The sequence below is a fragment of the Grampus griseus genome, assembly GCF_964374135.1.
Source record: "Grampus griseus genome assembly, chromosome: 1".
In the NCBI taxonomy this organism is placed as follows: Eukaryota; Metazoa; Chordata; class Mammalia; order Artiodactyla; family Delphinidae; genus Grampus; species Grampus griseus.
The window spans coordinates 162,417,220-162,442,838 of record NC_139017.1 but is presented as its reverse complement, the minus strand read 5'-3'; the positions used below and the strand labels follow the sequence as shown (position 1 = coordinate 162,442,838).

The window sequence follows — 25,619 nt, the reverse complement described above, 5'->3', positions numbered from 1 at the left end:
CATAGAATAGTAAAAAAAGAAGTGACAGGCTTCCCTGGTGGTGCAGCGGTTAAGAATCCGCCTGCCAATGCAGGGGACACGGGTTTGAGCCCTGGTCCAGGAAGATTCCACATGCCGCGGAGCAATTAAGCCCGTGCGCCACAACTACTGAGCCTGTGCGCCACAACTACTGAAGCCCGCGCACCACAACTACTGAAGCCCGCGCATCTAGAGCCCATGCTCTGTAACAATAGAAGCCACTGCAATGAGAAGCACATACACCTCAACGAAGAGTAGCCCCCACTCGCCACAACTAGAGAAAGCCCATGCGCAGCAACGAAGACCCAACGCAGCCAAAAGTAAATACATAAATAAATTTATTTAAAAAAAAAAGTGACATTGAATTGCGTTTATAAGTTGAAAGGGATGATCCAGAAGAAAGAAGATTGTGATGCAGGAGATTTAGAAAAGGATAATAAGAGTAGAATCCCTGAAAAGACTAAGATGATGAAATTCAATACAAAAGTAAAGTGGTTGGCCTTAGATGGCTGGGACCCGTCCCGCACATTAATTGAAGTGAACGTTGAATAAAGCACTCATCACATAATTTGCAGGGACCAGTTTAAAATGACAATGTGGAGTCTCTTCTTCAAAAATTATTGAGAATTTAAGAGGACTTCCCTGGCAGTCCAGCGGTTAAGACGCCACGCTTCCACTGCGGGGGGCAGGGGTTGGATCCCTGGCCGGGAAACTAGATCCCGCATGCCCCGGGGCCAAAAAAAAAAATTTTCAGGACTTCAGCAGAAGAGCATTAACCCAAGCACAGAGCCCTTATACGCTCGGGGACCCTTCAAATTTGTATGGAGTATGCGATGATGCCGGAGGTGGGCTGACATTCGGGCAAGTCCCTTCTCCTTTCTGGGCCTCAATTGACTCATTGAAGGGTTAGAAGAGATGACTAAGAACACTTTCCACTTCACTGTTCTACAAGCTGGGAGGTCATTCCCATAGGAACAAAGTTCGTGCCTTTTTAGCTTCCAATCCCGCCGGAGTTGGGCCTATGGCTTTCTGGAAGGCTCCATAAAAAGCGTCTGGTGACCATAGCAACTCACACCAAACTCAGGAGCCCTCGTCTCCGCCCACAGCTTCACTGACGAGCTCTTTGATTGGCTTAGCAAGTTGACCAATGGCCGGCGAAGCGGGCTGTTTGCCTCGCGGTCAATGGCTGCAGGCCGGAAGAGAGGCGGGAAGAGAGAACTAGCAGGCGGGCCTGGGCGGCGGGGCGTGTGCGTGTTTCCGGCTCCGCTGCGGAAGGCCGAGGACTAGAGCGGCTGGACCGGACGCGACCCTAAGGACCGGAGAGCGCGGGACGCGTGTGCGGAGCTCAGATTTCGGAGCGTGGCTAGCGGCCGGCACGATGGGTGGAGAGCAGGAGGAGGATCGGTTCGACGGCATGTTGCTGGCCATGGCGCAGCAGCACGAGGGCGGCGTGCAGGAGGTAACGGCCCGTGCGGCGTTGGCTCGGCCTGGCCCACCCGGGATGCCCCAGCCACGCTCTCTCCGCCCTTCTCTGCCTTCAAGGGCCGAGATACACCGCTGGGCCTCGCGAGCTTTGGGATTCCCCCCCGCATTCTTACTGCACTCCAGCTTCCGGCCTGGCCTCCTTGCCTCAAGTCTTGCACTCGTATCAGTCATGGGACCCCGGGGCCCCTCAGTAGTTCCTGTCTTAGCAGCTCCGGCGTCCCTGCACCCGCCCCTGAAAAGACCCAGAGTCTTGGGATCTCTCCCCGCCCCCCACGCTTTTTCTCCCACATACTTCTGGCCCCGTTTCTTTTCTGCTGGCCGCTCCCGAAGAGCATCCTTTAGGATGAACTGTTCTAGACATTGAGATTTGCATGTACCAAGACTTGGAACGAGCGGAAGAATGTGTGCGGTGTGTGGGGGTGGGGTGGTGATGTTAACACGTGGTCTTTCTAGGGCTTGAATGAGGGAATAGGAGACCTGTGTTCACAATTGTTCTACACCACCTATCAGCTTGAGACCGTTCCACGTCTCCAGGCCTCAGTTTCTTTCTTTGAGACAGAGCTACGAATCCTTATTTCCTGAACTTGTAGGAGAGCAGTCTTGAAGTGAAGGACAGTGAGGAATTCTCAGTAATCAGGCTTGAACATTCAACAAGTATCTGTTGAGTGATTGATGTGTACAAGAACATAATTCATGCGTAGTGACCAGACCCAATAACACGTAGTGCATGAAGGATAAACACCAACTAGTCGAGATTCTAGAGTTGGTTGTTTTGAACCATGGAAAGTTCAAAAGGTAGAAAAGCCTATCAAAATCAGTCTTTCTATAAAGAAACTGAAGGAACTAGCCCAAGATCATCCAAAAGGGTCCTGACCTAGAGGGGACCAGAATCCTTAGGCCAGTGTGTGCTTTCCACAGACCATTTCTGATTCTGTGTCTCTCTGGGGACAAGTTTTCATGGAGCTTTCCATTCCCATTCTCTCATTTAGGTGCCTGTGGTGACCAAGGACTCCTAAGCCCTTTGAGGTGGGAAGAGTGCTATTAATTTGGAGATGTGAAAGGCTCCCATCCCCCACCCCCCTAAATTGTTGACACAGTTGGATTTGGGAGTGAGTTCGTTTTTGAGTGAATTGAAAAAGTGTCTAGAAGCAGGAATTGAAACCATTGAGATAAATTCTAGCATCAGATTTAGAACCACTCACTTGGGCAAATAAAAGGGCTTAGTTGGCGTGAAGGCTTCAAGGTTACTGCGCGGAGCTGAAGTGCTGGCCACGCAGGCCCTGAGGGCCCGCGGTCCCAGCAGAGTCTCCGTGGTGCACTCTATGGTGTCTGGAGGTGGTGTTCCTACTGATGATGAGCAGGCCACTGGGCTGGAGAGGGAGGTCATGCTGGCTGCACGCAGGGACTAGACCCGTACAATATGCTCGCCCCAAAGGCAGCCTCAGGTACCAAGGAAGACCCTAATTTAGTCCCCTCCATCACCAATAAGCGGATAGTGGGCTGCATCTGTGAAGAAGACAACAGTGCTGTCATCTGGTTCTGGCTGCATAAAGGCGAGGCCCAGCGATGCCCTAGCTGTGGAACCCATTAGACGCTGGTGCCCCACCAGCTGGCCCACTGAGCCCCTGCACTAACTCACTCAAAATGTAATGTAAAGTTTCTTCTTTCCAATAAAGACTAGCCATTACATTGGCTTCTCCTCCAAAAAAAAAAAAAAGGGGCTTAGTTATATGTGCTAATCTTAGGTCACTACTAGGTCTTTTCATTCAGCAAAAATTTTATTGAGCATGTACTCTGAGTCAGATCTGGTGCTAGGCATTGGGGATGTAGACAAAGTCATGGTTCACAGTGCCTGCTTGTGAGGAGTTCACTCTCCCGCAGAGGGTCTCTTGCTCTGGGCGAGACACTGCTAAGCACCTCACCTCCATTACCTCCTTTGGTCCTCACAGAGGATCCTCACTTATATCCCTAGAAATAGGTCCTGCTGCTGGTTCTGTTTTGTGGAGTTAAGAAACTTTCCCAAGGCCACAGAGCTAATGTGTATCAGTCTGATACCCAGACCAATGCTCTTAAATGACTTGGCTGCACTGATAACCCAGCCAGAGTTAGTTGGTCTTAACCTTCTTTGTTTTTTTTTTTGTTTGTTTTGCGGTATGCGGGCCTCTCACTGTTGTGGCCTCTCCCGTTGCGGAGCACAGGCTCCGGACGCGCAGGCTCAGCGGCCATGGCTCACGGGCCCAGCCACTCCGCGGCATGTGGGATCCTCCCGGACCGGGGCACGAACCCATGTCCCCTGCATCGGCAGGCGGACTCTTCAACCACTGTGCCACCTGGGAAGCCCCTTTAACCTTCTTTGAAGTGGCTTCATTTGTTCCCCTCCTCCTAGCTCTGCCCTAGTAACTCAGCCAGTGCCACTCTGGATGGGCTTTTTATTTTGTGGAGAGGAAAGCTGGATCCCAGGTGTTTCAAGCCCTGGATGCAGAGGAGTGTCCAATATCCTCAGGCTGCTTCTAGCACCACAAAAAATGTGGAACACATATACACATGCACACAAGAAATGAGAAATCTGCCTTTCAGGTGATCTAGGTAAGGTTAGGCTAGGCTTCCTGGCAGAAGTGACTAAGTCAGGGCCTGTTTTCTCAGTGGGGAGGCTCGGGGCGAAACAGTCCAGTCCCAAGTTCCCTTCTAGACTAAGAAAGTTAGCTTCTGAGTAGGTGAGGGGCTCCCAATATGGCATCTCTACAGCTTTGGTCTTTGTCTTCTTTCAGCTCGTGAACACTTTCTTCAGCTTCCTTCGACGCAAAACAGACTTTTTCGTTGGAGGAGAAGAGGGGATGGCAGAGAAGGTGAGTGTTGGGGACCACTGTCCCTTGGGCAGCTCTGTTTCTCCAGAAGAAGAGCTTACTTGGCCTTCCTTTGGCATAATAATAACCTATAGCAGAAGTAAAATGCCAAGGGCAAAGAGTTGGGGAAGGGAAGCGAGCTGTCATTTATTGAAGCCCTTCTCCTTGCCAAGTGCTTATCTGCCCTATCCCCATGGTCCTCTAGAAGTTTGAGAGGGGCAGATGTTACTATCCCCATTTACAAGTGAGGAAATTGGTCTGAGTTATGGGAGAGCCAGGGTTGTCCAAATATTTGAGCTGAGTTATGGGAGACCCAGGATTGGAGCCAGAGTCTGTTGTAAAACTGCCTTCTGCCCCTGACACCATGCTTTTTGGTTCCTTTTCCATTGAGGTTTTATCTAATTACCTAGCTGGGAGATGAGAGTAGGCAGATGTTAGAAATTGAGCTTAGAAGACAGAGATATAGGAAAACTCAAAGCCGGCTATCCCAGTCTTCCCAGATGCTGTAAGCAAAAGTTCAAGGATTTGAGAATTGCAGGGTTTAAAAAAAATTTTTTTTTTAATTGAAATAGTTGATTTACAATCTTGTGTTAGTTTTCAGGTGTACAGAAAAGTGAGTCAGATATATATACACACACACACACACACACACACACACACATACAGATATATATATATATATACTTTTTCAGATTCTTTTCCATTATAGGTTATTACAAGATACTGAATATAGTTCCCTGTGCTATACAGTAGGTCCGTTTTTTTTTTTTTTTTTTTTTTGAGGTACGTGGGCCTCTCACCATTGTGGCCTCTCCCGTTGCGGAGCACAGGCTCTGGATGCGCAGGCTCAGCGGCCATGGCTCACGGGCCCAGCCGCTCCGCGGCATGTGGGATCTTCCCGGACCGGGGCACGAACCCGTGTCCCCTGCATCGGCAGGCGGACTCTCAACCACTGCGCCACCAGGGAAGCCCCAGGTCCTTGTTTTTTATCTGTTTTATATACAGCAGTGTGTTAATCCCAAACTCCTGGATTATCCCTCTTCCCCTTTCCCCTTTGGTAACCATAAGTTTATTTTCTGTGTCCGTGAGTCTATTTGTTTTGTAAATAAATTCATTTGTATCACTTTTTAAGATTCCACATATGAGTGATATCATATGATATTTATCTTTCTCTGACTAACTTCAGTTAGTGTGATAATCTCTAGGTCCATCCATGGTGTTGCAAATGGCATTATTTCATTCTTTTTTATGGCTGAGTAATATTCCTGTGTGTGTGTGTGTGTGTGTGTGTGTGTCTGTGTGTGTATGTGTGTGTGTGTGTCTGTGTGTGTGTGTGTGTGTCTGTGTGTGTGTGTGTCTGTGTGTGTGTGTGTCTGTGTGTGTACACCACATCTTCTTTATCCATTCCTCTGTTGATGGACATTTAGCTTGCTTCCATGTCTTGGCTATTGTAAACAGTTCTGCAGTGAACATTGGGGTGCATGTATCCTTGAAGACCATGTTTTTCTCTGGATATATGCCCAGGAGTGGGATTGTAGGATCATATGGTAGCTCTATTTTTAGTTTTTTAAGGAACCTCCATACTGTTCTCCATAGTGGCTGTATCAATTTGCATTTCCACCAGCAGTGTAGGAGGGTTCCCTTTTCTCCACACCCTCTCCAGCATTTATTATTTGTAGACATTTTGATGATGGCCATCCTGACTGATGTGAGGTGATTCCTGAGAATTGTGTTTTGTGGTATGGGTTCTGATACCTTGAACATCTTCTAATTCCTTAGGTTGTGATTATGTTTTTGAAGATTGGTGAATGATGTCACCTCACTGAACCGTGATTTTTATAACCTTGATATTTGTTTTCACTTAAATTTAAGAGACATAATAACAAGAAGGAGATATTTTGCAAACTGCTTTCTGTGGCTTCAGGGTTCTAACAAGCTGAAATGCTTGATAATGTGTCTTGATGGTCTGAGGCTACTCTGTTATAGACACTTTGGCCTGGTGTAGGAGTCCTGGGTTCTTGGTCTAGCTGTGTGGCCTGGTTGATTTGCCACCAATTCTCTGGTCCTTTTAATCTTCACATCTGTAAAATGGAAGAAGGAGGACTCACTGACCTGTAGGGCCCTTTGTGGCTCAAATACTCTTTCTGTATTAGCACTAGCACCTCCCATTTTTCTGTGGGCCACGACCTTGTAATATGTGCATTCATTCATTTGTAAACTAATGTTTATTGAGCACTAAACACTTTGCCTGTGTTAGCCACTATGACAGAGCCTTCAGGATTATAGAGGTGAATACAGACAATGGTCTTTGATTTCATGGATCTCACAGTGTAGCCCCCTTACAAACCGCCCCCCCCAAAAAAAAAGACAATGAAGAAGTGATGGGTGTTAGGGCGGAAGTCCTGGGAGCATAAAATGGGGACTAACCTAGGTTGGGGGCTCAAGGAAGACTTGATGAGAAAGAGGTGCCTGAGGTGTGAAGGATGAGTAAGATAGCAGGCAGAAGGGAGAGAGATGAATAATATTGAGAAGTGGTGTCTCAGGTGTCACGGGATGATGGTGTCACTGCTGTGTACTGGATGTCTGCTGGTCCCTCTTAGACCTCGTTATGCTCCTTGGCTCTTTGTTCCCTTAGAGTCAGCTCTTTCCCAGGAGGTTGGTCCGACTCTCAGGCAGGCAGAAATCTGTCTAGCCTTCCTGCCTGGTCTCCATTTGTAACACCAGTAACTTCTTTGTATTGGGGACCTACTGTGCACCAGGCCACCAGATGCATCGTTTCCAAGTGCGTTGGTTAAGAACATGTTCTCTGGAGCTATAGGCAGATGTGAATGGATCCTGGTCTCCCCCTCTTCCTGCTTGACAGCTGTGTGGTGTTGGGTGAATCGCTTTCTGAGCCTCATTTTTCTTCCCTGGAAGAGGGGATAATCTTTCCCTCACAGGGCTGTTTTAAGGATAAAAAGAGGTCATATAGTGTGGCTGGCACATGAGGATAGAAGTTCACAGACCCTTTTTTTGGACCTCTTGGGACCAGATGTGTTTTGGCATTTAGAATTCATTGGATTTTAGGAGGCAATACAGTGCATATGTTGTACATTACGTACAGTACCCCAGTCCAGGGGTTGGAGCAGCATCATGTAATGAAACATTAATATTTCTACAGAGAAATGTGTATCAATATTTGTACCAAGTGGGAGATATGACTCCCACTGTAAATGACTGTAAATACCTTCATGCTACAAACTTAGAGAAATACAAAAATACTTTTAGTTTTTATAGCTTTGGGGCTAGGCATTATGGATTCGGATAAAGCCATAATGATCTAATCAGTATGTTATTGACATAAGAAGAGACGAATGGACTAGTGAAGCAGAATAGAGAATCCAGAAAAAGTCTAGCACGTATGAGGATTTAAGATGTGTCCCATAAGGTAGGTAATTCAGTTCAGTAGGCAAAGGACGATTTAATAATTCATGCTGCTACAACTGGCTACTGGTAAAAAAGCAAAACGTGTACCATACTGTACCATCTGTTTTACTCATATCTAAAAATAAATTGCAGATCAAGAAGAGCTTAGTAAGGAAAGCTGGGAAACTATGTATAACCTTGTGTGGAGGAGACCTTGCAAGGATAGAAACCTGGAAACTACAGAATAAAAGGTAGCTGTTTGCTTCTTCAAACATAGAACACATGTGTGGCAAAAGAGACGTAATGACATACGAAGTCAGTTGAAAAACAATAGATCTGGAAAAGATGCATTGCAGAGGACATAAAATTTAATAGCCAACTTAATATGCAGGTACTCTTGTAAATTGACAAGAAAAGGATAAACAGAAAAACGGGCAGTTCCATGAAGAACATGTGAAAAGATGCTTAAATTCAGTAGTAATCAAGGAAATGTAGGAGAAAGGAACAGTGAGATGCCCTTTTTTTTCTGGTCAAACTGACAAAAATATTTTTTTAAAAATTGCTTACAGGGATGTGGAAAGAAGGGTACTCTTCAGACATTGCTGGTAAAAGTGAATTATCATAGCTGTTTAAAAACATTTTATTATAAAAGATGCTCAACATCACTAATCATTAGAGAAAGTCAAATGAAAATCACAAACGAGATGTCGTCACCTCACACCCATTAGGGTGGCTTCTATCAAAACCCCAGAAAACACCAAGTGTTGGCAAGGATGTGGAGAAATTGGAACTCTGGTGCACTGTTGGTGGGAATGTAAAATGGTGCAGCTGCTGTGGAAAACTGTATGGCGGTTCCTCAAAAAATTAAAAATAGGGCTTCCTTGGTGGCGCAGTGGTTGAGAGTCCGCCTGCCGATGCAGGGGACGCGGGTTCGTGCCCCAGTCCGGGAGGATCCCACATGCCGCGGAGCAGCTGGGCCCGTGGACCGTGGCTGCTGGGCCTGTGCATCCGGAGCCTGTGCTCCGCGGCGGGAGAGGCCACAGCAGTGAGAGGCCCGCGTACAGCCAAAAAAAAAAAAAAAAATTAAAAATAGAACTATCATATGATCCAGCAATCCCACTTCTGGGTGTATACCCCCGCAGATTGAGAGCAGGGTCTTGAAGAGAGATTTGTACACCCATAGCAACACTGTTCATGATAGCCAAGAAGTGGAAGCAACCCAAGCGTTCATTGATGGATGAATAAACAAAATGTCATATATACACATAATATTATTCAGCCTTTTAAAGGAAGACAGATAAGAGCACATATTGAATGATTCCATTTATATGAAGTTCTAGAACAGGAGTGTGTCTTCTCCCTCAGATGTGTCCCCCCGCCCTATGGTCAGGTTCAGGACCTCATGCCTTTGGGTTTAGCTTAAATTTCCCTCTGGGGTCTCCCGGCCAGGCTGGTGGGAACCACCCTTTGCTCCCCTATCGCCCAGCCTAGGTCAGGGAGCACTGTGTTCAGGTATGCCCACTTAGCAGTCTGGGGCTGTCTTTTAGAACTGGCCCAACCCTCCTTACCGCTTCCCCACTCTGCTGGTCTGTGGTTCCCAAAGATGTGTCCAGTGACAGAAGCTTGGCTCTGACAGCCTGCCAGTTGGTACTCCTGCGTAGGCAACGTGCTCCCAGCGATCTCTACCTGGGGCTGGGCCTGGGTAAAGCTGGTGGGAGGAGACTGGGAGGAGGGGGTCAGAGGCTGCTGTGATTGGCCTTGACTGTGCCTGGTGGTTCAGCTCTGCCCTCATCTAACCTCCAGGAGCTAGGAAAGAACAGGACGGAATGGGACGTAACATGATTCACTGGAGCTGGAAGAGGGGATGGCTCCACTCCTGCCTCCCCTTGGCCACTCATTGGCAGATGGCTGGAGTTCAAGGTCCTGATTAGGGACTTGGGACCAAGGCCCTGTGGTGGAACAGCCTCTGCTGGCGTAATTGTGCCATGACTGAGCCCTTCTGTTGAAGCAGAATGGCCTTCAGGTGGCTCATTTCTTTCTTACACCTCATTTTGTTAACCCATTTGGTTTGGGCGTTCTTTTGGTACCGTTTAACCTTGAAGAGTGTGGAGCTACTGCAGTGTGGTGTGAGGTTGGAGGTTTGAGGGTAAGAGGAGGAACTGGCCTCAAATGAATGAGAGGCCACAGGGCATTTGGCAGAACCCAGATCTGGGAGCCCATGGCTGACTCCAGTGACCCTGAGCCCCACGTGATTCCCCTCAGCTCTTGCAGATCCCTTTCTCCCTCCAGCTATGGCTCAGAGATTCTTGAAAGATGGTTTGTTGACCGCTGATCGTGTGGGGGGTGCCCTATGAGGCCTCCTCCAGGTGTGTGGGTTGACACAGAGTTGGGTTTCCTAAGTTGGGTAAATTCCTGAGCCTGCCAGAGGTGAAGAGGTGAAATTCAAGAGACACTTGAGCTGGTCCTGGAGGATGAGTAGGAGTTTGCCAGGCAACCTGGGAATTGGGGCAAGGATACTATAGGCAAAGAATAGCTATGTAAGACTGCTTTTAGAAATAATAAGATAGAAGCACAGAGAGATGACCTCAGGGTCACACAGGTAGGAGTAGACCAGGATCTCAAATGTAGGTGTGACTCTCACGTATGCACGAGAATTGGCCAGGAGGGCTTGTTAAAAATACAGATTGCTGGGTCATATCCCCAGAATTTCTGATGCAGTAGGTCTAGAGTGGGGCCTGAGACTTAGCATTTCTAACAAATTCTGGGTGACGCTGTTGCTGTGGGTCAGGGGAGCACACTCTGAGAGCAGCTGGTGTAAAACATGAGGTAGAACCATTTCTCCCATTGTATTTTCATAGCAGAGAAGGTGCTTCTCCCCACCTTCCACCAGCTGACACTGAGTTAGCCTCAGCCAGGTGACACATGTCATGAGAGCTGATGAAACTGGGGCTTAGAAAGTGTCAAATTTGTTTACTTGTTCAAGGCCACAGAGCCAGACAGGTGGCAACAGTATTGGGGTTGCTGTTGGGCAACAGGAGGAGCCGCTAGCAGGATGTGCGTTGGAAGCATCCTGGGAAGGTTTCATGGGAGAGGTAGGATTTGAAATGGATAGCTTGCAGGCTGAGGAGAGGAGGAGACTACCTTTTCCCTTAAGAAAGGTCTCTGGCCTGAGAGCTGGGGAAAAGCTTCTCAGAGGGGCTGAGGCTGGAGCTCTGCTTCTAACAGCTTCACTCCACAATGAAGGACTTTTCAGAGCACTTATCGTTTGGTCTGCACAACATCCCTGTGAGGTAGGGACTCATCCTTGCTGATAAGGAATCTGAAGCTCTTAACAGGTTAAGTAATTTGCCAAAAATACAACAGCTAGTGCGTGACAAAGCCTGGGTCAGAATGCAGGCTGTCCAGCTTCAGTGTTGGGTCTTAGTCCCTGGACTGCCTTGTTTTTTTTAAAGTGGTCGCTGTTTGTTGAAGCAGATTCTTTGCAGGTATTCTTACTACAACTCAATGGTATAGGTGTGTATTAAATCCCATTTTGTAGATGTGGAAACTGAGGTTCTGAGTGCAGTGCCTTGCCCAGGCACTTAGCAAATAGAGATAGGACTGGCCTCACGTCTTGGGACATGTCCCGTCCCCTGATGCCTCATTGCCTTCTCTTCCTTCCTCAGCTTATCACACAGACCTTCAACCACCACAACCAGCTGGCACAGAAGGCCAGGCGGGAGAAGAGAGCTCAGCAGGAGACTGAGCGGCGGGAGAAAGCGGAGCGGGCAGCCAGGCTGGCCAAGGAGGCCAAGTCAGAGACCTCTGGGCCCCAGATCAAGGAACTGACTGATGAGGAGGCCGAGAGGCTGCAGCTGGAAATTGACCAAGTAGGAGTGGGCTTCTCTCCCCTGCCCCCCTGATCCCCATTGGCACTAGAAGTGGGTGCCCTCTTGCCAAATGTTTTGCCCTTTGCCACAGAAAAAGGATGCAGAGAGTCATGAAGCCCAGCTCAAGAACGGCAGTCTCGGCTCACCAGGGAAGCAGGTGAGATGGACTAGGGCTGCTCAGGACTAGCAGGGGGCTTGGGAACTTCCGGGGACTCTTCAGCCTTTCCGTTTCTCTGGAAAGCCTTCCCCTTCCCCACCCCACCCCTCCTTAGCTTTGGGAATCCTCCCCATACTTCAAGATTCCACACTGGACCAAAGTGGGTTAAAAAAAAAAAAACCCACTGGCTTTAAGCCTTGGCAGGAAAGCCCAAGAGCCAGGGAGGGCAGTGCCCGTACAGGCACCATTTGGGTGGGCTTGGGTCTGTGGGCCCAGCCTGGCCCTTCATGGTGGATTACTCTGACACACCTGGGGCATGTTCCCCTCAGGGCTCCTCCCATTGACTTGAGTCCAGCTTCCCAGATAATCCTTGGGGCACTCATTTGGCTTTGCAGAAGTTCTGGTCTGAGACTAGGGTCTCAACCCTAGAGACACAGAAAAAAGTTGATCATTTGTCAGCCTGGTTTTATTTTAGAACAGCCCTGCTGATGGCCACCTCATGACCTGTTCTGTGCTGGGCTTTCTTCCTAAGTCCTTTGGCTTGAACTGCCAGCTGGGTGGGTCCCGTGGGTCCATCTCTGACTGTCACCGTCCCCCAGCTGTCACACGGTCTAGCAGTCTGAGCTCAGGCAGAGATCAGAACAGGTTTTACCTCTGGCTCCTAGTGGGCCGTGGACTAGGCAGGGACCAGGTCTGTACTGTTCTGTGGCTGTATGCCCAGTGCCAGCCCTGGGCCTGGCCCAGTGGGGTTCAGTCTAGGTCTGTCAAGTAAGTAGCTGAGCACCCCATCTGTGAGCAGGAGGCTGAGGAGGCTGAGGAGGAGGAGGACGAGAAGGACAAAGGGAAGCTGAAGCCCAATTTCGGCAATGGGGCGGACCTGCCCAGTTACCGCTGGACCCAGACCCTGTCGGAGCTGGACGTGAGTGCAGGGGCTGGGGCTGAGGTGAGGGAGCCAGCCCGGGGCCCCTCCTGACTGCTCCTGCCCCGTGCAGCTGGCAGTGCCCTTCCCCGTGAACTTCCGGCTGAAGGGGAAGGACGTGGTGGTGGACATCCAGCGGAGGCGCCTCCGGGTGGGGCTCAAGGGGCAGCCGGCGATCGTGGACGGGGAGCTTTACAACGAGGTGAAGGTGGAGGAGAGCTCGTGGCTCATCGAGGACGGCAAGGTGGTGACGGTGCATCTGGAGAAGGTGCGAGAAGCCCCGTCTCCTGGCCTGTGTTGTGACTTAGGGAGGGGGGCTGCTCATGAACTCGGAGACCGTGCTGGGGGCCTGATGGACATACCTTTTTTAATCCCCACAACGAGACTTTTAAAGTAGGTCTGTCTAGTTTTAGAGTCAGGAAAAGGGTAGCTCAGAGATTTGCCCAGGCTTTTGCTTCTAGGAGGAGGTGGAGTTGGGATCAGAAGTGTCCTTAGTACCAAAGCCTTTTCCTTTCCATTAGGTTTGTACATGCATTCAATTCAACAAATACTTGAACACCTACTACGTGCCAGAGACTGTTCTAAGCACTGGAGAGAGAACAGTGAACAACACGTAGAAAACTGTGCCCTGAGGAAGCCTATGTTCCCTCCCTTACACCCTCAGAGAGCTGGGATTACAGACACCAGTAAATGAATGTGGTCTCTGTAAAGTGCTAGGGGTCCAAGGAAGGCCTCCATGGTACATACCACCTGACCCCGCCTACCTGACTGGCCTTGGCTGCCTCTGTGCCCTTGCACTTCCTCCCACCTGGAATGTCCTTCCCTGCTTTTTAATGTGGTTTACTGCATGTCCTTAAAGGCCTAGCCCATCCATGTATTGCTCTGACCTCTCCCTCCATGCTGGATGAATATCTCCCTCTGTACTTCTTTTTGGGTAAAAATTTATTTAATTTATTTATTATTTTTTGGCTGCGCTGGGTCTTCGTTACTGCACGTGGGCCTTCTCTAGTTGTGGCCAGTGGGGGCCACTCTTCATTGCGGTGCGCGGGCTTCTCACTGCAGTGGCTTCTCTCGTTGCGGAGCACGGGCCCTAGGCGCCCGGGCTTCAGTAGTTGTGGCGCATGGGCTTAGTTGCTCCGGGGCATGTGGATCTTCCCGGACCAGGGATCGAACCCGTGTCCCCTGCATTGGCAGGCGGATTCTTAACCACTGTGCCACCAGGGAAGTCCTCCCTCTGTACTTTATTCTTTCCGTTATCATGCTGATTTGTGACTGTCTCCGTGTCTGTCTCCCCCGGCCACTGGGGAGGGCAGAGGTCTTGTTCATTTGCACCCTAGGTCCCAGTACAGGCCTTCGCAGGTCCCCAGTGCAGGATGTGGATGGGAGAGAGTTTGGTTCTGGAAGGGTTGGGTGGTGGTTCCCAGGGCACAGAGCAAGCCACCACCCATCCCCCGGTGGTCCTCTTCTTCCTCTCAGATCAACAAGATGGAGTGGTGGAGCCGTTTGGTGTCCAGTGACCCCGAGATCAATACCAAGAAGATCAATCCTGAGAACTCCAAGGTGAGCCCTGGCCGGTTGGAGGAGCTTCGGTTGGGAGGTGAGGGGCCTAGGTGGCCCCAGAGCTTCACCCATCCCTGTCAATGCCTGCCCCCCAGCTGTCAGACCTGGACAGTGAGACCCGCAGCATGGTGGAGAAGATGATGTACGACCAGAGACAGAAGTCCATGGGGCTGCCCACCTCAGATGAGCAGAAGAAACAGGAGATTCTGAAGAAGTGAGCAACTGAGAGATGGGGGTTTGGGGAAGGTGTCTGGGGCTTGGATCTGGGTGACAGCAATGAGTGTGTACTGAGCGGAACACAGGAGCTGCCCTGCCCCTTCCAGGATGAGCCAGCCAAGTTTATGGCTTTATAGCCTTGGCTTGCCTCCCGTAATCACTTGGTGAGGTCATCTTGAGGGCAAGGCCACCTCAGGGTAGGAAGGGGTAACAGGCGGTCATTGTCACCGACAGAAAAACAGTGCCAGTGTTGGCACCTCAGCTTTCAGCCTCAGGTCCTCAAATGGGCCTTAGAGAGAGTCCTTGGGGCCTGGCTCCAAGTTGCTCAGCGTTTTGAAGAGTTTAGACCTCATGTGGGGAGCTAAGAGAAAGGGACTAATTTGGGGGAGAGGGATGGCCTGTTTCACCTTCTTCCTACTTTCCCTCCCCAGGTTCATGGATCAGCATCCAGAGATGGACTTTTCCAAGGCCAAGTTCAACTAGCCCGTGTTTGCCCCCCTGAACTCTTGGGGCTGAACTCCCAGCTACCCACCTTCCTTTCCCACCCTTCCCTGGGACTTGTGGGCCTCAGGGCTGGGGCAGGCATGGGGCTGACCCACACACAGGTCTGAGGGCATCATGGGAAAAGGGCTGGGGCCTTGGGGGTGTCTTGTTTCATTTGGCCTGCTGTTACACATTAAAACTATTTACCCAATTCCACCTGTGTCCTCTCTTCCCTCTGGCCTTTCCCTGGGGGACAGGCCTCTTATGGCTGCTGCTGGGATCTGGGGGCTTGTCTTCTAGCCCAGGTTCTGCCATGTGATCAAGGGCAAGTCCTTGACCCTCCCTGGGGCTCAGTTTCTCATTACTTAAATGGAGGATTTAAACAAGGCTTTTAGTCTGTGTAGGATTCTGAGCAAAAGTGGCCAAAGGGACCAGAACATATGTCAGATTCTCACAGGGGCCCATGACTCAGCAAAGTTTAAGACCAGCCCGGCTTGATTCCATTTTCACCTCTAAGACAATTTCCCACAGCAATGGGTCTGTCCTCTAGCCCTGGAGCAAGAGTTTCTACAACTACACTCTTATTTCCCAGGGGCAGAGGGCAGCAAAGGCTGGGGAGCCGCCCAGGCCTCAGATTGGCTGTGTGTGTGGTGGGGATCTGGCCGGGAAGGCAGGGTGAAGCCCAGTGGAGCCTATTGTGTGTCTCTGACCTGGACCTCTGCAGATTGTAGGGCTTCACAGTGAGCCACCGAGGGAGTGCCAGGGCTGGAGAGGTGTTCCCTTCGGTCCACATCCAGCCACCAGAGCTGACCCTTTGGTGGGAGAGTACAGGTCACAGCGCAGGGTGCCACAGAGGTCATGGTTACAGCAAGAATGTCTAGGTTGGCTTGGCCAGGGTGCTACGCTCTGTGGGCCGTGGGTGACCCCTGAATTTCTGGAACACAGCATGTCTGTCCTTTTGGCATTTCAGAATAGCTTGTTAAAGATTTAAAGAAGGTATGCAGTGTTTGGCTTTGTCTGTTTACCAAACTTATAAACCCTCTTTTCTGGGAATGCCAGTAGTAGTTCCCAAGGCTAAGCTTGGAAAATTGTGCTCTCGGGCCAAGGCTAAGATGGAAGGACTGTGGCATCACTCTCCTACTCTGTCCAGCAATATCCCTGGGCTTCAGTACCCTGTGGTCATTTTTTCTTTTCTTTCTTTATTGGATGCATTGGGTCTTCGTTGCTGCACGTGGGCTTTCTCTAGTTTCGGTGCGCGGGCTTCTCATTGCGGTGGCTTCTCTTCCTGCGGAGCACAGGCTCTAGGCATGTAGGCTTCAGTAGTTGTGGTGTGCGGGCTTAGTTGCTCTGTGGCATGTGGGATCTTCCCCGACCAGGGCTCGAACCCATGTCCCCTGCATTGGCAGGCAGACTCTTAACCACTGCGCCACTAGGGAAGTCCCACGGTCATTTTCTTCTTTTTTTGGCCATGCCATGTGGCATGGCATATGAGATCTTAGTTCCCCGACTAGGGATCGAACTCATGCCCCCTGCAGTAGAAATGCAGAATCCTAACCACTGTCCACCAGGGAATTCCCGGCCTGTGGTCATTTTCAATCGCAGAGGCCTTGACCTGGAAGAGACAGCAGAGCCTAAGGAAAGGGGCCAGTTTTATCACTGGTACTGGACCCTGTGGTCATGGCCACAAGGGACCATCCTGTGTGTCCAATGAACAGACAAGTACAGTTTGTCCAGTCACTTTCCAAAGGGTGCCCATGAGGGCAATAGAAGGTCGGGGGTGGGGGCGCTGCAGGTGAAGTAGGGCAGTGAGGGATCCTGGACACCTAGCTTATCATCAGTCAAGACTGGGCTGCTGGGCCTGCTCCGGTCTCACTGAGAGAACAAACACACCCCTGTGTGTGAGGAGTAGCCAAGTAAGGTCCTTCTGAACCCAGCTGGGCTCTGATGTCCAAACAGGGGGAGCCTGCTTCTACCCCAAGCAGGTCAGCTTGCCAGCTTGGGGGCACAACTGCCAAGAGGCCAGCTTCCGGATACAGAGCCACAGTTACTAGCTGCATGACCCAGTAAATTCCTTGACACCTCTGAGCGCCAGCACCTGTGAAAGAATGACCCGCACTCCTGGGAGTGCTGAGCAGACACCCGTGACCCTGAGTGCTGCCCGCACCAGGGGGAGGTGGAGGGAGCAGCAGGTCTGAGGTGGGGTGGGCTGACACGTGCTCCGGGATTTGCGGAAACTGCAGGGATGGCCAGAAGCAGGCCAGCCTACAGGCAGTGAATTGGGGCAACAGAGGGAGTCCAGGCAGGCCTGCCTAGAAGGACCTCTCAACAATGACAGAAACCACTTGGTCAACCCTTCTCAGGCACAGACACTGTGACTGGCTCTATCTCCTAGAACTCACCGTGAGCCTGAGAGATGGGCATCACTGCTCTCAGTTTAGCCTTCTGACCTCAACCCCACGACACTAAGCCAGGCTGGATGCTCTATGCTGTCTCCTGCTCCGGGCAGCAGTCAGGCAAATGGGACGGAAAGGACAGTATCACAGTCAAGATGAGCAGACAGATGTCTATTAAGTTTTGTACTATAGTCACGTTAGCAGGTAGAACATCAGCCGAGAACCTAACTGCTCAACAGGACGTAACGTGGATCGGGCGCTGCCCACAGAATTCCCGAGGCCCTGCCTGCCCCCAAACCCAATCCATTTAAGACAAGCTTCTTTTACCTGTTACCTTCCCTCCCAGCTGTCCTGGGGAGGGGGAGGTTTGCATGATTGGTTATGGGGTGTATGTTACAGGGGGAGCATGTTATGGGGGCAGAGTCAGGATCCAGTTCCAGAAATTAACCCCTCAGTCTTCGCTTTCCATGACCTAGGCTTCCTGAAGACTGTGGGCAGGAAGGAACAGGCCCAGGCAGGGGTCAGGCCAGTGGAGGACCCGGGGGATGTGGGCACCGTGGCCCAGTGAAATGCATGTGGTCCAGGAACCAGTCAGCCAAGGCAGGAGGAGCCAGAGTGGGCACTGCTTCTGGGCTCATGGCCTCCCTCCCACAAAGAGGGTTCTGGTCTCTCTCTTCATGCAGTAGATGTGCTTCTCTCAGAAGGGGTTGCGGCCCCTGGGCCCAGTGCGGGTTAGCAGTAGACCTGGAGCAGGGGTGCCCCTGAAGAGTCTGTGTCGGTGCCCTGGAAGGATGAGTCGTGGCTGGCTTGGTATCCTGAGGGGAAAGGGAGCAGGAAACAGAGGCTCAGAGATGGGGAGGGGCTCATGCAAGTCCCTCAGGCAGGGAGAAACCTGTTGAGAAGGAGCAGAGGGGGACTCGAGCCTGGGTCGGTCTGATCCTGGCTGGGTGATCCACTCAGTTTCTTGACCTCTCTGAACCCCAGTCTCGCTCTCTGAAGGGTAATGACCCTGCTCCCAGGGCTTGTAAAAGCCAAGAGGATAGCAGTAGAAACCACACATGGTGCCTTCTCAGCACCAATGGATGGCCCCCCTCACCCGCCCTCCACTTTCCTCTCCAGTGACCTGGGTTTAGATGCAGGTTCTGGGCACCTGCCCCCCTCCCCTCTGGTTCAGGGGTATCCCCCTGAATCTCTCCCAGCTGAACCTTTAAGCCAGTTTGCAGGACTGGGATGGGGTATAAGGCTGCTCAGGCTTCTCGTCCCTTTCTGATCCCATCCTCACCCACCCCAGGAGGAAGCTGGGAGAGGGACAGGTGGGGGGCTGCTAGGGCAGTCCCCTCTCCTCTCCACACTTTCATGTCAGGACCAAACCTGGGGCTCCATAAGGCCTCAGCTTCCTGGCGATGGCATCTGCGGTCGTCTCCTGGGAGATCTGCACTGTGAGTTCTAGGGAGGGAACATGAAGGGGCAGTGGTCATTATCACATCCTTTCAACCCTATTCCCCACTTCTGCCCCCAGCCCATTGAGAGAGGGGCCATTCACCCCTGGGCTGGGCTAGGGAAACGATGTTTAAAACAAAGACGCAGAGAGAGAGAGAGAGAGAGAGAGAGAGAGAATGTGTGTGTGTGTGTCTGTTGGTCTGTCTGTGCAGGGATGAGTGGGTGGATAGGGGTTTTGGTTAGGCCAGGCCAGGTCAGAGGTCCAAATTCGCATGGGTTCCTGGGTCCTTTTAACTAGGCTAGCTGGTTGGGCCTGAAAGCTACTCTGGCAGGTGGCGGCAGGGGACAAAGAACCTGTTAGGGGATGTAGAAGAGTGGAGAAAAAGGAGGAGGAAGAGCTGGGACCGGCTGAGGGGGGACCCACAGTGGCCAAAGACCCCAGTGCAACCCTCCCCGTCCAGAGCCTCCTCTACTCTGCCCCTCAGCCCTGTGGGGCCCCACCTACCATCCTGGCTGAGCCCTGAGCCCACCATGGTCTCATGGCCACTGTCAGGGGCAGGGGCAGCAGAGGCAGCCACCCTGGTTGAGCGCCCCTCTGTGGTCTGCGGGCGGGCACGGCTCTTTCGGGTACTGATGCGAATGATGCCGCGTACCAGGCGGCCCTCAGCGTCCTGCTCATCCAGGTGGTAGTCCTGGGTGATGCTGCTGATAAGGTCCGATATCTTACTGGTCTTCTCCAGGAACACAGTGTCTGAGGTGCACTTGGCCAGCTCGTCGATCTGGTGTACGCTGAACAGCTCTGTCAGCTTCTTGAAGATGAGCACATCGATCTCTCGGCTGGACATGGAGCCACTGCCTATCTCGGGCAGGTCCAGGTCCGACTCGTGGAAGGAGTAGTACTCCTCAGAGCCTCGGGGACTGCTGGCAAGGGTGCTGGGCAGGCTGTGCCGCGTGGGTGGGGGGTCGGCCAGTGGCTCCTTGCAGCAGGAGTCCGCGTCCAGGGCTGGGGAGGTGGTGCTGCGGTAGGGATACACAGGAATGCCTTTGAGCTTGACATCAGGGTAGCTGAAGCTGCTCCCCATGGCCGACTTGAGCCGATGGCCGTCCCGCCGGCTGGGAGGGGCACGGTCAGGGCTGGGGGGCACTCCGTTGTGCTCCTTGACCCAGCTGGCTTCAGCAGCCCCTTCAGGGGAGTCCCCAGCGGGCAAGCAGGGGCTGCAGCCCCGCACACAGGCTCCACAGCGCTGGAGGCAATCCCGGCAGCGGCGGAAGCAGAAGGCAGCCCGGCACCAGTCCCACACCCAGGGTCGCCAGAGCAGGCAGCAGGCTGGGGGCTCAGCAGCCTGCTCAGCAGAGCCAGAGATGAAGGTAAGGCTCTCGGGTCCATGGTGGCCGGGGTCCTTGGGGTCTGGCCTACGGGTGCGGCGGCTCGGTGGGGCCCAGGATGGCTCGTCATATGTCTCCAGGCATAGCTCTGTTGGCCGCTCCCAGGGTCCCAAGCGTGGGGGCCCAGATGATGGGCGGGGGTGTCCAGGGCGAGGCATGGCTCACCGCATGGTTTGCCGTAGCCAGGCACCTGTGGGGGAGAGGCCAGGAAGGAGTCAGGATCAGAGGTCAGCGGCGAGCTCCTGCGCTATGACCTGAGGAGCTTCAGACTTCTGGTTTCTGAGAGCTCTGTGATGTGGATGGGCCCAAGTATGCCCACGAGCCCTATCTAGTATCCCCTTGCTCCCCAGAGAGGAAGCTCTCTCTGTGGTCTAACTATGTATCAGAATCTCCTGGGACTTCACACCCGTTGGGATGGTTACTATTAAAAACAGAAATTACAGCCATTGGAAAAGATACGGAGAAGTTGGAACACTTGTGCATTGCTGGTGGGAATATAGAGTGGTATGGCTGCTGTGGAAAACAGTGTGGAGTTTCCTCGAAAAGTTAAACATAAAATTACCATCTGATCCAGCAATATCACTTCTGCGTATATACTCAAAATGATTGAAAACAGGCACTCAAACAGATATTGGTACACCAATGTTCACGGCAGCATTATTCACAATAGGCAGAGGTGGAAACAACCCAAATGTTCATTGATGGATGAATGAATAAACAAAATGTGGTCTATACACACAATGGAATATTATTCAGCCCTAAAAAGGAATGAAATTCTGATACACGCTATAACATTGATAAACCTTGAGACGTTACGCTACATGAAATAAGCCTGACACCAAAGGACAAATATTGTTTGGTCCCACTTATATGAAATATCTAGAACAGTCAAATTCACAGAGACAGAAAGTAGAATGGTAGTTGCTGGAGATGGGGGAGAATGGAAAGTTAGTATGTAACGGGTAGAGTTTCAGTTTGGGAAGATGAAAAAGTTCTAGAGATGCGTGGTGGTGATGGTTATACAACAGTGTGAATGTGTTTAACGTCACAGGACTATAACGTTAAAATTACTTAAAAAAAATAAAATGGTAAATTTTATGCATATTTTACCATATAAAAAGAAAAGTCTCCTGGGATCTCACTTTCTGGGCAACGGTCTCCCTGAGTTTCTTCCCACTGTTGGTAAGCCCAGCAGCACAGAGCCTCTGAGGCTGCTCAACAAATGCCTTTCCATGGACTTGCTACAGAACCTGATCATTACCACCTTCCCTTTCTTCCCCTCCTCTTTCAAATCAGACATGGGAATCAACAGGTCCCCGGTCAATGTTTCCGTATGGCTCAGATTTGCTCTCCTATCAACATTTAACATCAAGCACTGTTTTGCTTCCTTTGACTAGACGAGAAAGCCAAGCCTCAAAATACATCTTCTTTCCCTTTTCGACTTGGTTGCTAGCAAGCACAGAGCTAAGATTTCACTGAACCTGGCCCTGTGTTAGGTACAGAAGAACCAAAAATGAATGAACTATAGGCGCTGTTCCTGTGATTCACACATGGTTTTGTAGGGAAAACAGATGCTTAAAAGCTCATGAGCTGGAACACATAGGATATATGGGGCATCATGGGAGTAAACAACTCTGCCTGCGGGAACATTACGTAGTGATGTACTTGGGAGGGTCCTTGATCACAGGTAGGAGTGTGCTGGGGAGTTACTATCCTTAGCCTGGATTTTCTGAGACATTAATCTCTTAACTTTTTATTTATCCCTGATTTAATGGCACTAGTGTCCTAGAGCTGGTGATGTGAAAGGAACCTGGGACTGGGCATCAGGATATCTGTATCCTAGTCCCAGTTCTGGCTCTAATAGGCAATGTGCTTTGGGCAAATCAATGCTACCTCCCTAAACTTGCCTACCACCATCTCTCACCCACATACTGTCAAGGCCCCCATTCTGGCCACCTCTACTCCCTTCTACTTATGGCAGCCAGGGACAATTTAAAACAACAACAACAAAACACAAATCTGGAGAAACTTGGCAGACACTACTTATCAAATGATCAAAGTTAACATTATTAATAATGGGACAAACTGACATGATGTGTCTCCTGATACTATGCACTAAAATCGACACAGCATCGCTTATGGAGTAGTCCTGCCAAAAATGTGTAACCTGAATGTAATCATGAAGAAACATCAGACAAGCCCAAGTTAAGGGACATGACTCTAAATGGACTGTGTGATCCTAAATTGAATCCTGGATCACAAGGAGAAATTGGATAATTGGTAAAATTTAAAAATAGACTGTATATTATTTAATAGTATTACGTCAATGTTAAATTTCCAATGTTAAATTCAATGTTAAATAAGACAATGTTCTTATTCTTAGGCAACATATACTGAAGCATTTTGGGGTAAAGAAGCATGATGCCTGCAACCTAACCTCAAAGGGTTCCCCCCAAAACAGAAGGTGTATGTGTGTAGACAGAGAAAAGGAGGGAATGTTAGCCATGGTGAATGCGGATAAGGAGGATACAGGAATTCTTTAACTATTCCTGCAACTCTTCAACCCATTCCCCCAGCCCCGCTTGGTCCTTCTCCAAGGACACTCCAGAACCTCAAGTCAGATGGGAGCCCCTCTCCCCACAGCATTCTGCTGGGCTCTTGGTCAGCTGAGTTGGCTTTGAACCAATTGTTTGAAGATAAGCCTATATGACCCCGAGGGGCAGGGACTGTGTCTGATTCCTTTCTGCATCAGTGTCTGGAACAGGGTTGGTACAGTAAGTACTTCAGGAGACTGATACATTCTGTGTGACCTCTGGGTGGAACCAGGACCATTAGGTAGAAAGAGAAAGGACGTAGGCTGCAGGCTGACCAGAGTGGGGGGAGCAGCAGTCTGGCGAGAGTAAGGTGAAGTCCCCCTCCAAAGGTGTGCAAACTGAAATTGTAATAGGTGACTTGAAAGTTCCTCACAATCCAGAGAGGCAAGCGGTTAAAAACCTTTGTCTGGGTTTGAGCAATGTTGGGGTGGGTATGGATTTATTCATTCACTCATTTAATGAATATTTACTGAGAGCCTGCTGTATGCCAGACACTTCTAAATTCCGTGGATAAAGTGGTAAAACAGACAAAATTCCCTAACCTCAGGAGTTTGCCTTCTAGTGAAAGAGTTAATTATTGAAAGCTTACATTATTCTCAGTGCTTTAAATGTATTCAGCTAATTAATTCTCACAACCCTATTTGTAGGTATTATTGTTATTGTTGTTATACAGAGGCACAGAGAGGTTAACTAAGTTGTCCAAAGCCACACAGCTGTTTGAATGCAAGTGGCCTGGCCCAGACTCTTATCCACTACCCCATCCCATCTATTATTTGGGAGGAAGGGGGCAAAGTGGTCAGCTGCCAGCTCCATGGGTGAGCCTGTGCCCAAGGAGGGCCTGCATAGGGAGAGCCCTGAGTCTTCCAGGCTCAGCCCTTGGATCAGGAGGGTGGGCACATCTACACTGTCTGAACCACACTGAGCTCTGGGGTACCTGGGGTTTGTAAGAACAACAAGAGGTTATTGTTCATGGTCTTGGTTACTGTCTCCTCCTCTACCTCCAAGGTTTTAGCAGTCGCTACCATTCATTAAATTCATCCAACAAATATTTTCTGAGCACCTACCATGTGCTCAGCACTGTACTAAATGCTGAGGAAGCAGCAGCAAATGGGCCAGAAATAGGCTCCAGCCCAAGAGGCCTTTTGCTTTATTTAACACTCACAATTGCTCGGTAAGTATTATATCTCCACTTTACAGGTCAGGAATCTGAAGCTCAGAGAGGTGAAGTGACTTGCCCAGAGACACCTAGCTGGAAAGGAATGGAGCTGGATTTGTACTGTGGTCCACCAGACTCTGGATCCCCTGTACTTTGCTCTGTGCCACACATCTCGAGGAGGGGGTGGGGCGGGGTGGGATGGAGGAAAGGGGGAGAAGACCTGGGGTAAGGACAGTGCTTGGCTTCAGTTTTCCCCTCCTTTCTAGGCCCTAAACCCTCCTAAAGTCAATCTCAACCCATTTTGTCCTGGCTCTATCTCCCCCTCACTGCTGCTGCCCCACCTCCAAAATCCTAGGAACACCAGTCTCTTGGTTTAGCAGGGGCTCCTGTTGTGGCCTGGGGTAAGACTCCTGGCCTCAGTTTTCTTGTCTTTAACAAGGGGAGTGAGGAGTATCTTCAGGGGCCACCTTGAGGTTTAAATGAGATATTACTGCTCAGGGGCCTTAGAGCTGTGCCTGGCATCTGGGAGGGGCTGGGTCACTGGGCACCCCAAGGCACTGCAGGGATCCTCCTCAGGGTCAGAAGCTCCCAGGCCCCAGGCACACCCTCCCCAAACTTCTAATTGATGCTCTCCCACTCCCCCTTAGTCCCTGAGAACACACACACTCCGAGGTCTGTCTCCGTCCCATCTCCTTCTTCCGAAGGTGCTCAGGTCAGGACCGGTCGCACCAGCCTGTGTCCCACCCACTCGAGTCTTGCACACCCGGCCGAGAGGGGCACCCCAGCCCTGCTCACGAAACAGCCGTCGGCTCTCGTGCCTGGCATCCGTGCACCCTTGATCTCCTGCCCCAAAGGCTCAGCCCGGGACTCCCGCATCCGCGGGCACCGAGTCCCGGGGGCAAGGGAGAAGCAGACCCAGGCACTGCCGCTCGGACTAGCATAGCCCCTACAGCAGCAATGCCCTCGGGGCAAGCACCAGCTTCTCCAGATGCAGGGGCCCTCTTCCCGCGGGCGGACCCAGCCTCTCGACACTGTTCCTCAGGGTGTGCACGGCCCCCTCTCCCCTCCCGCCCCCGCCTCCCCGGCAAGCACGGCTCCCACCCCAAGCCAGCGCAGCCCTAAGGGCGAACACGGCCCCCTCACCCCAGTTTGCCCGCCCAGCCCAGGCGCCCGCTCAGGCCGCTCCCTGGCCGGGCCCGGCCCGCGCACCCCGGAAGTGGGAGGGTGGCACCGATGGAACGGGCCCCGGGATCCTCGCACGCTCGGGCGTAGCCTCGGGGGTCTCTCCACACCGGTGCCGCCTTGGTTCGCGCCCCCTCGGGCCAGCGCGGGGCTTACCTGTCCCGCCAGGTGAGCCGCCTCCAGCTCGGCCCCTCCCCCCGCCCCCCTCGCCGCTCACCTGGGGCGCAGGTGAGCGTCTCGCGGGAGCGCTGCACGGGTCGCCGCTGGGGACACACTTCCTGCCTCCGCGAAGCGCCTCCGCCGCGCACCTGGGCCGAGGCCCCGCCCTGGGAGCTGGGCGGGCACTGCGGCCGGCCTCTGGCCCTCCGTCCGCGGACTGCGAGAGCAGCGCTCGGCCTAGTCCGGGTAAGTGAGGTGTGGCGGGCACGGTGGACAGACGCCGGGGCTCAGTTTGCTTTTCTGTTAAATGGACAGATGGGCCCAGCAATCTCTGAGCTGCTGCGGAGGACTTGC

The 25,619-nt window shown here is 51.5% G+C and overlaps 2 protein-coding genes and 1 pseudogene across 3 annotated transcripts; 2 read left to right on the top strand and 1 right to left on the bottom strand.

The window, feature by feature from the left end:
- Positions 1-1,283: 1,283 nt before the first annotated feature.
- On the top strand, positions 1,284-15,166 carry NUDC (nuclear distribution C, dynein complex regulator). The gene is made up of 9 exons (XM_082668539.1): positions 1,284-1,477; positions 4,272-4,349; positions 11,417-11,620; positions 11,712-11,777; positions 12,577-12,696; positions 12,770-12,964; positions 14,173-14,256; positions 14,352-14,470; positions 14,904-15,166. Exons 1-9 carry the CDS (start codon positions 1,397-1,399, stop codon positions 14,953-14,955), a joined length of 999 nt encoding a protein of 332 aa, XP_082524665.1. The 5' UTR covers positions 1,284-1,396; the 3' UTR covers positions 14,956-15,166.
- On the top strand, positions 2,283-3,124 carry LOC309829736 (cytochrome c oxidase subunit 5B, mitochondrial-like; annotated as a pseudogene). Its single transcript has 2 exons — positions 2,283-2,298; positions 2,728-3,124. The product of its transcript is annotated as a cytochrome c oxidase subunit 5B, mitochondrial-like (transcript).
- Positions 15,167-17,539: 2,373 nt separating the features above from the next.
- Positions 17,540-25,323, bottom strand: KDF1 (keratinocyte differentiation factor 1). The gene is made up of 4 exons (XM_082679458.1): positions 25,263-25,323; positions 19,294-20,364; positions 18,720-18,794; positions 17,540-18,163 (listed from the first exon to the last, which is right to left on the bottom strand). The coding sequence occupies exons 2-4, from the start codon at positions 20,330-20,332 to the stop codon at positions 18,081-18,083; spliced, it is 1,197 nt and encodes a 398-aa protein (XP_082535584.1). The 5' UTR covers positions 20,333-20,364; positions 25,263-25,323; the 3' UTR covers positions 17,540-18,080.
- Between the last annotated feature and the right edge of the window lie 296 nt (positions 25,324-25,619).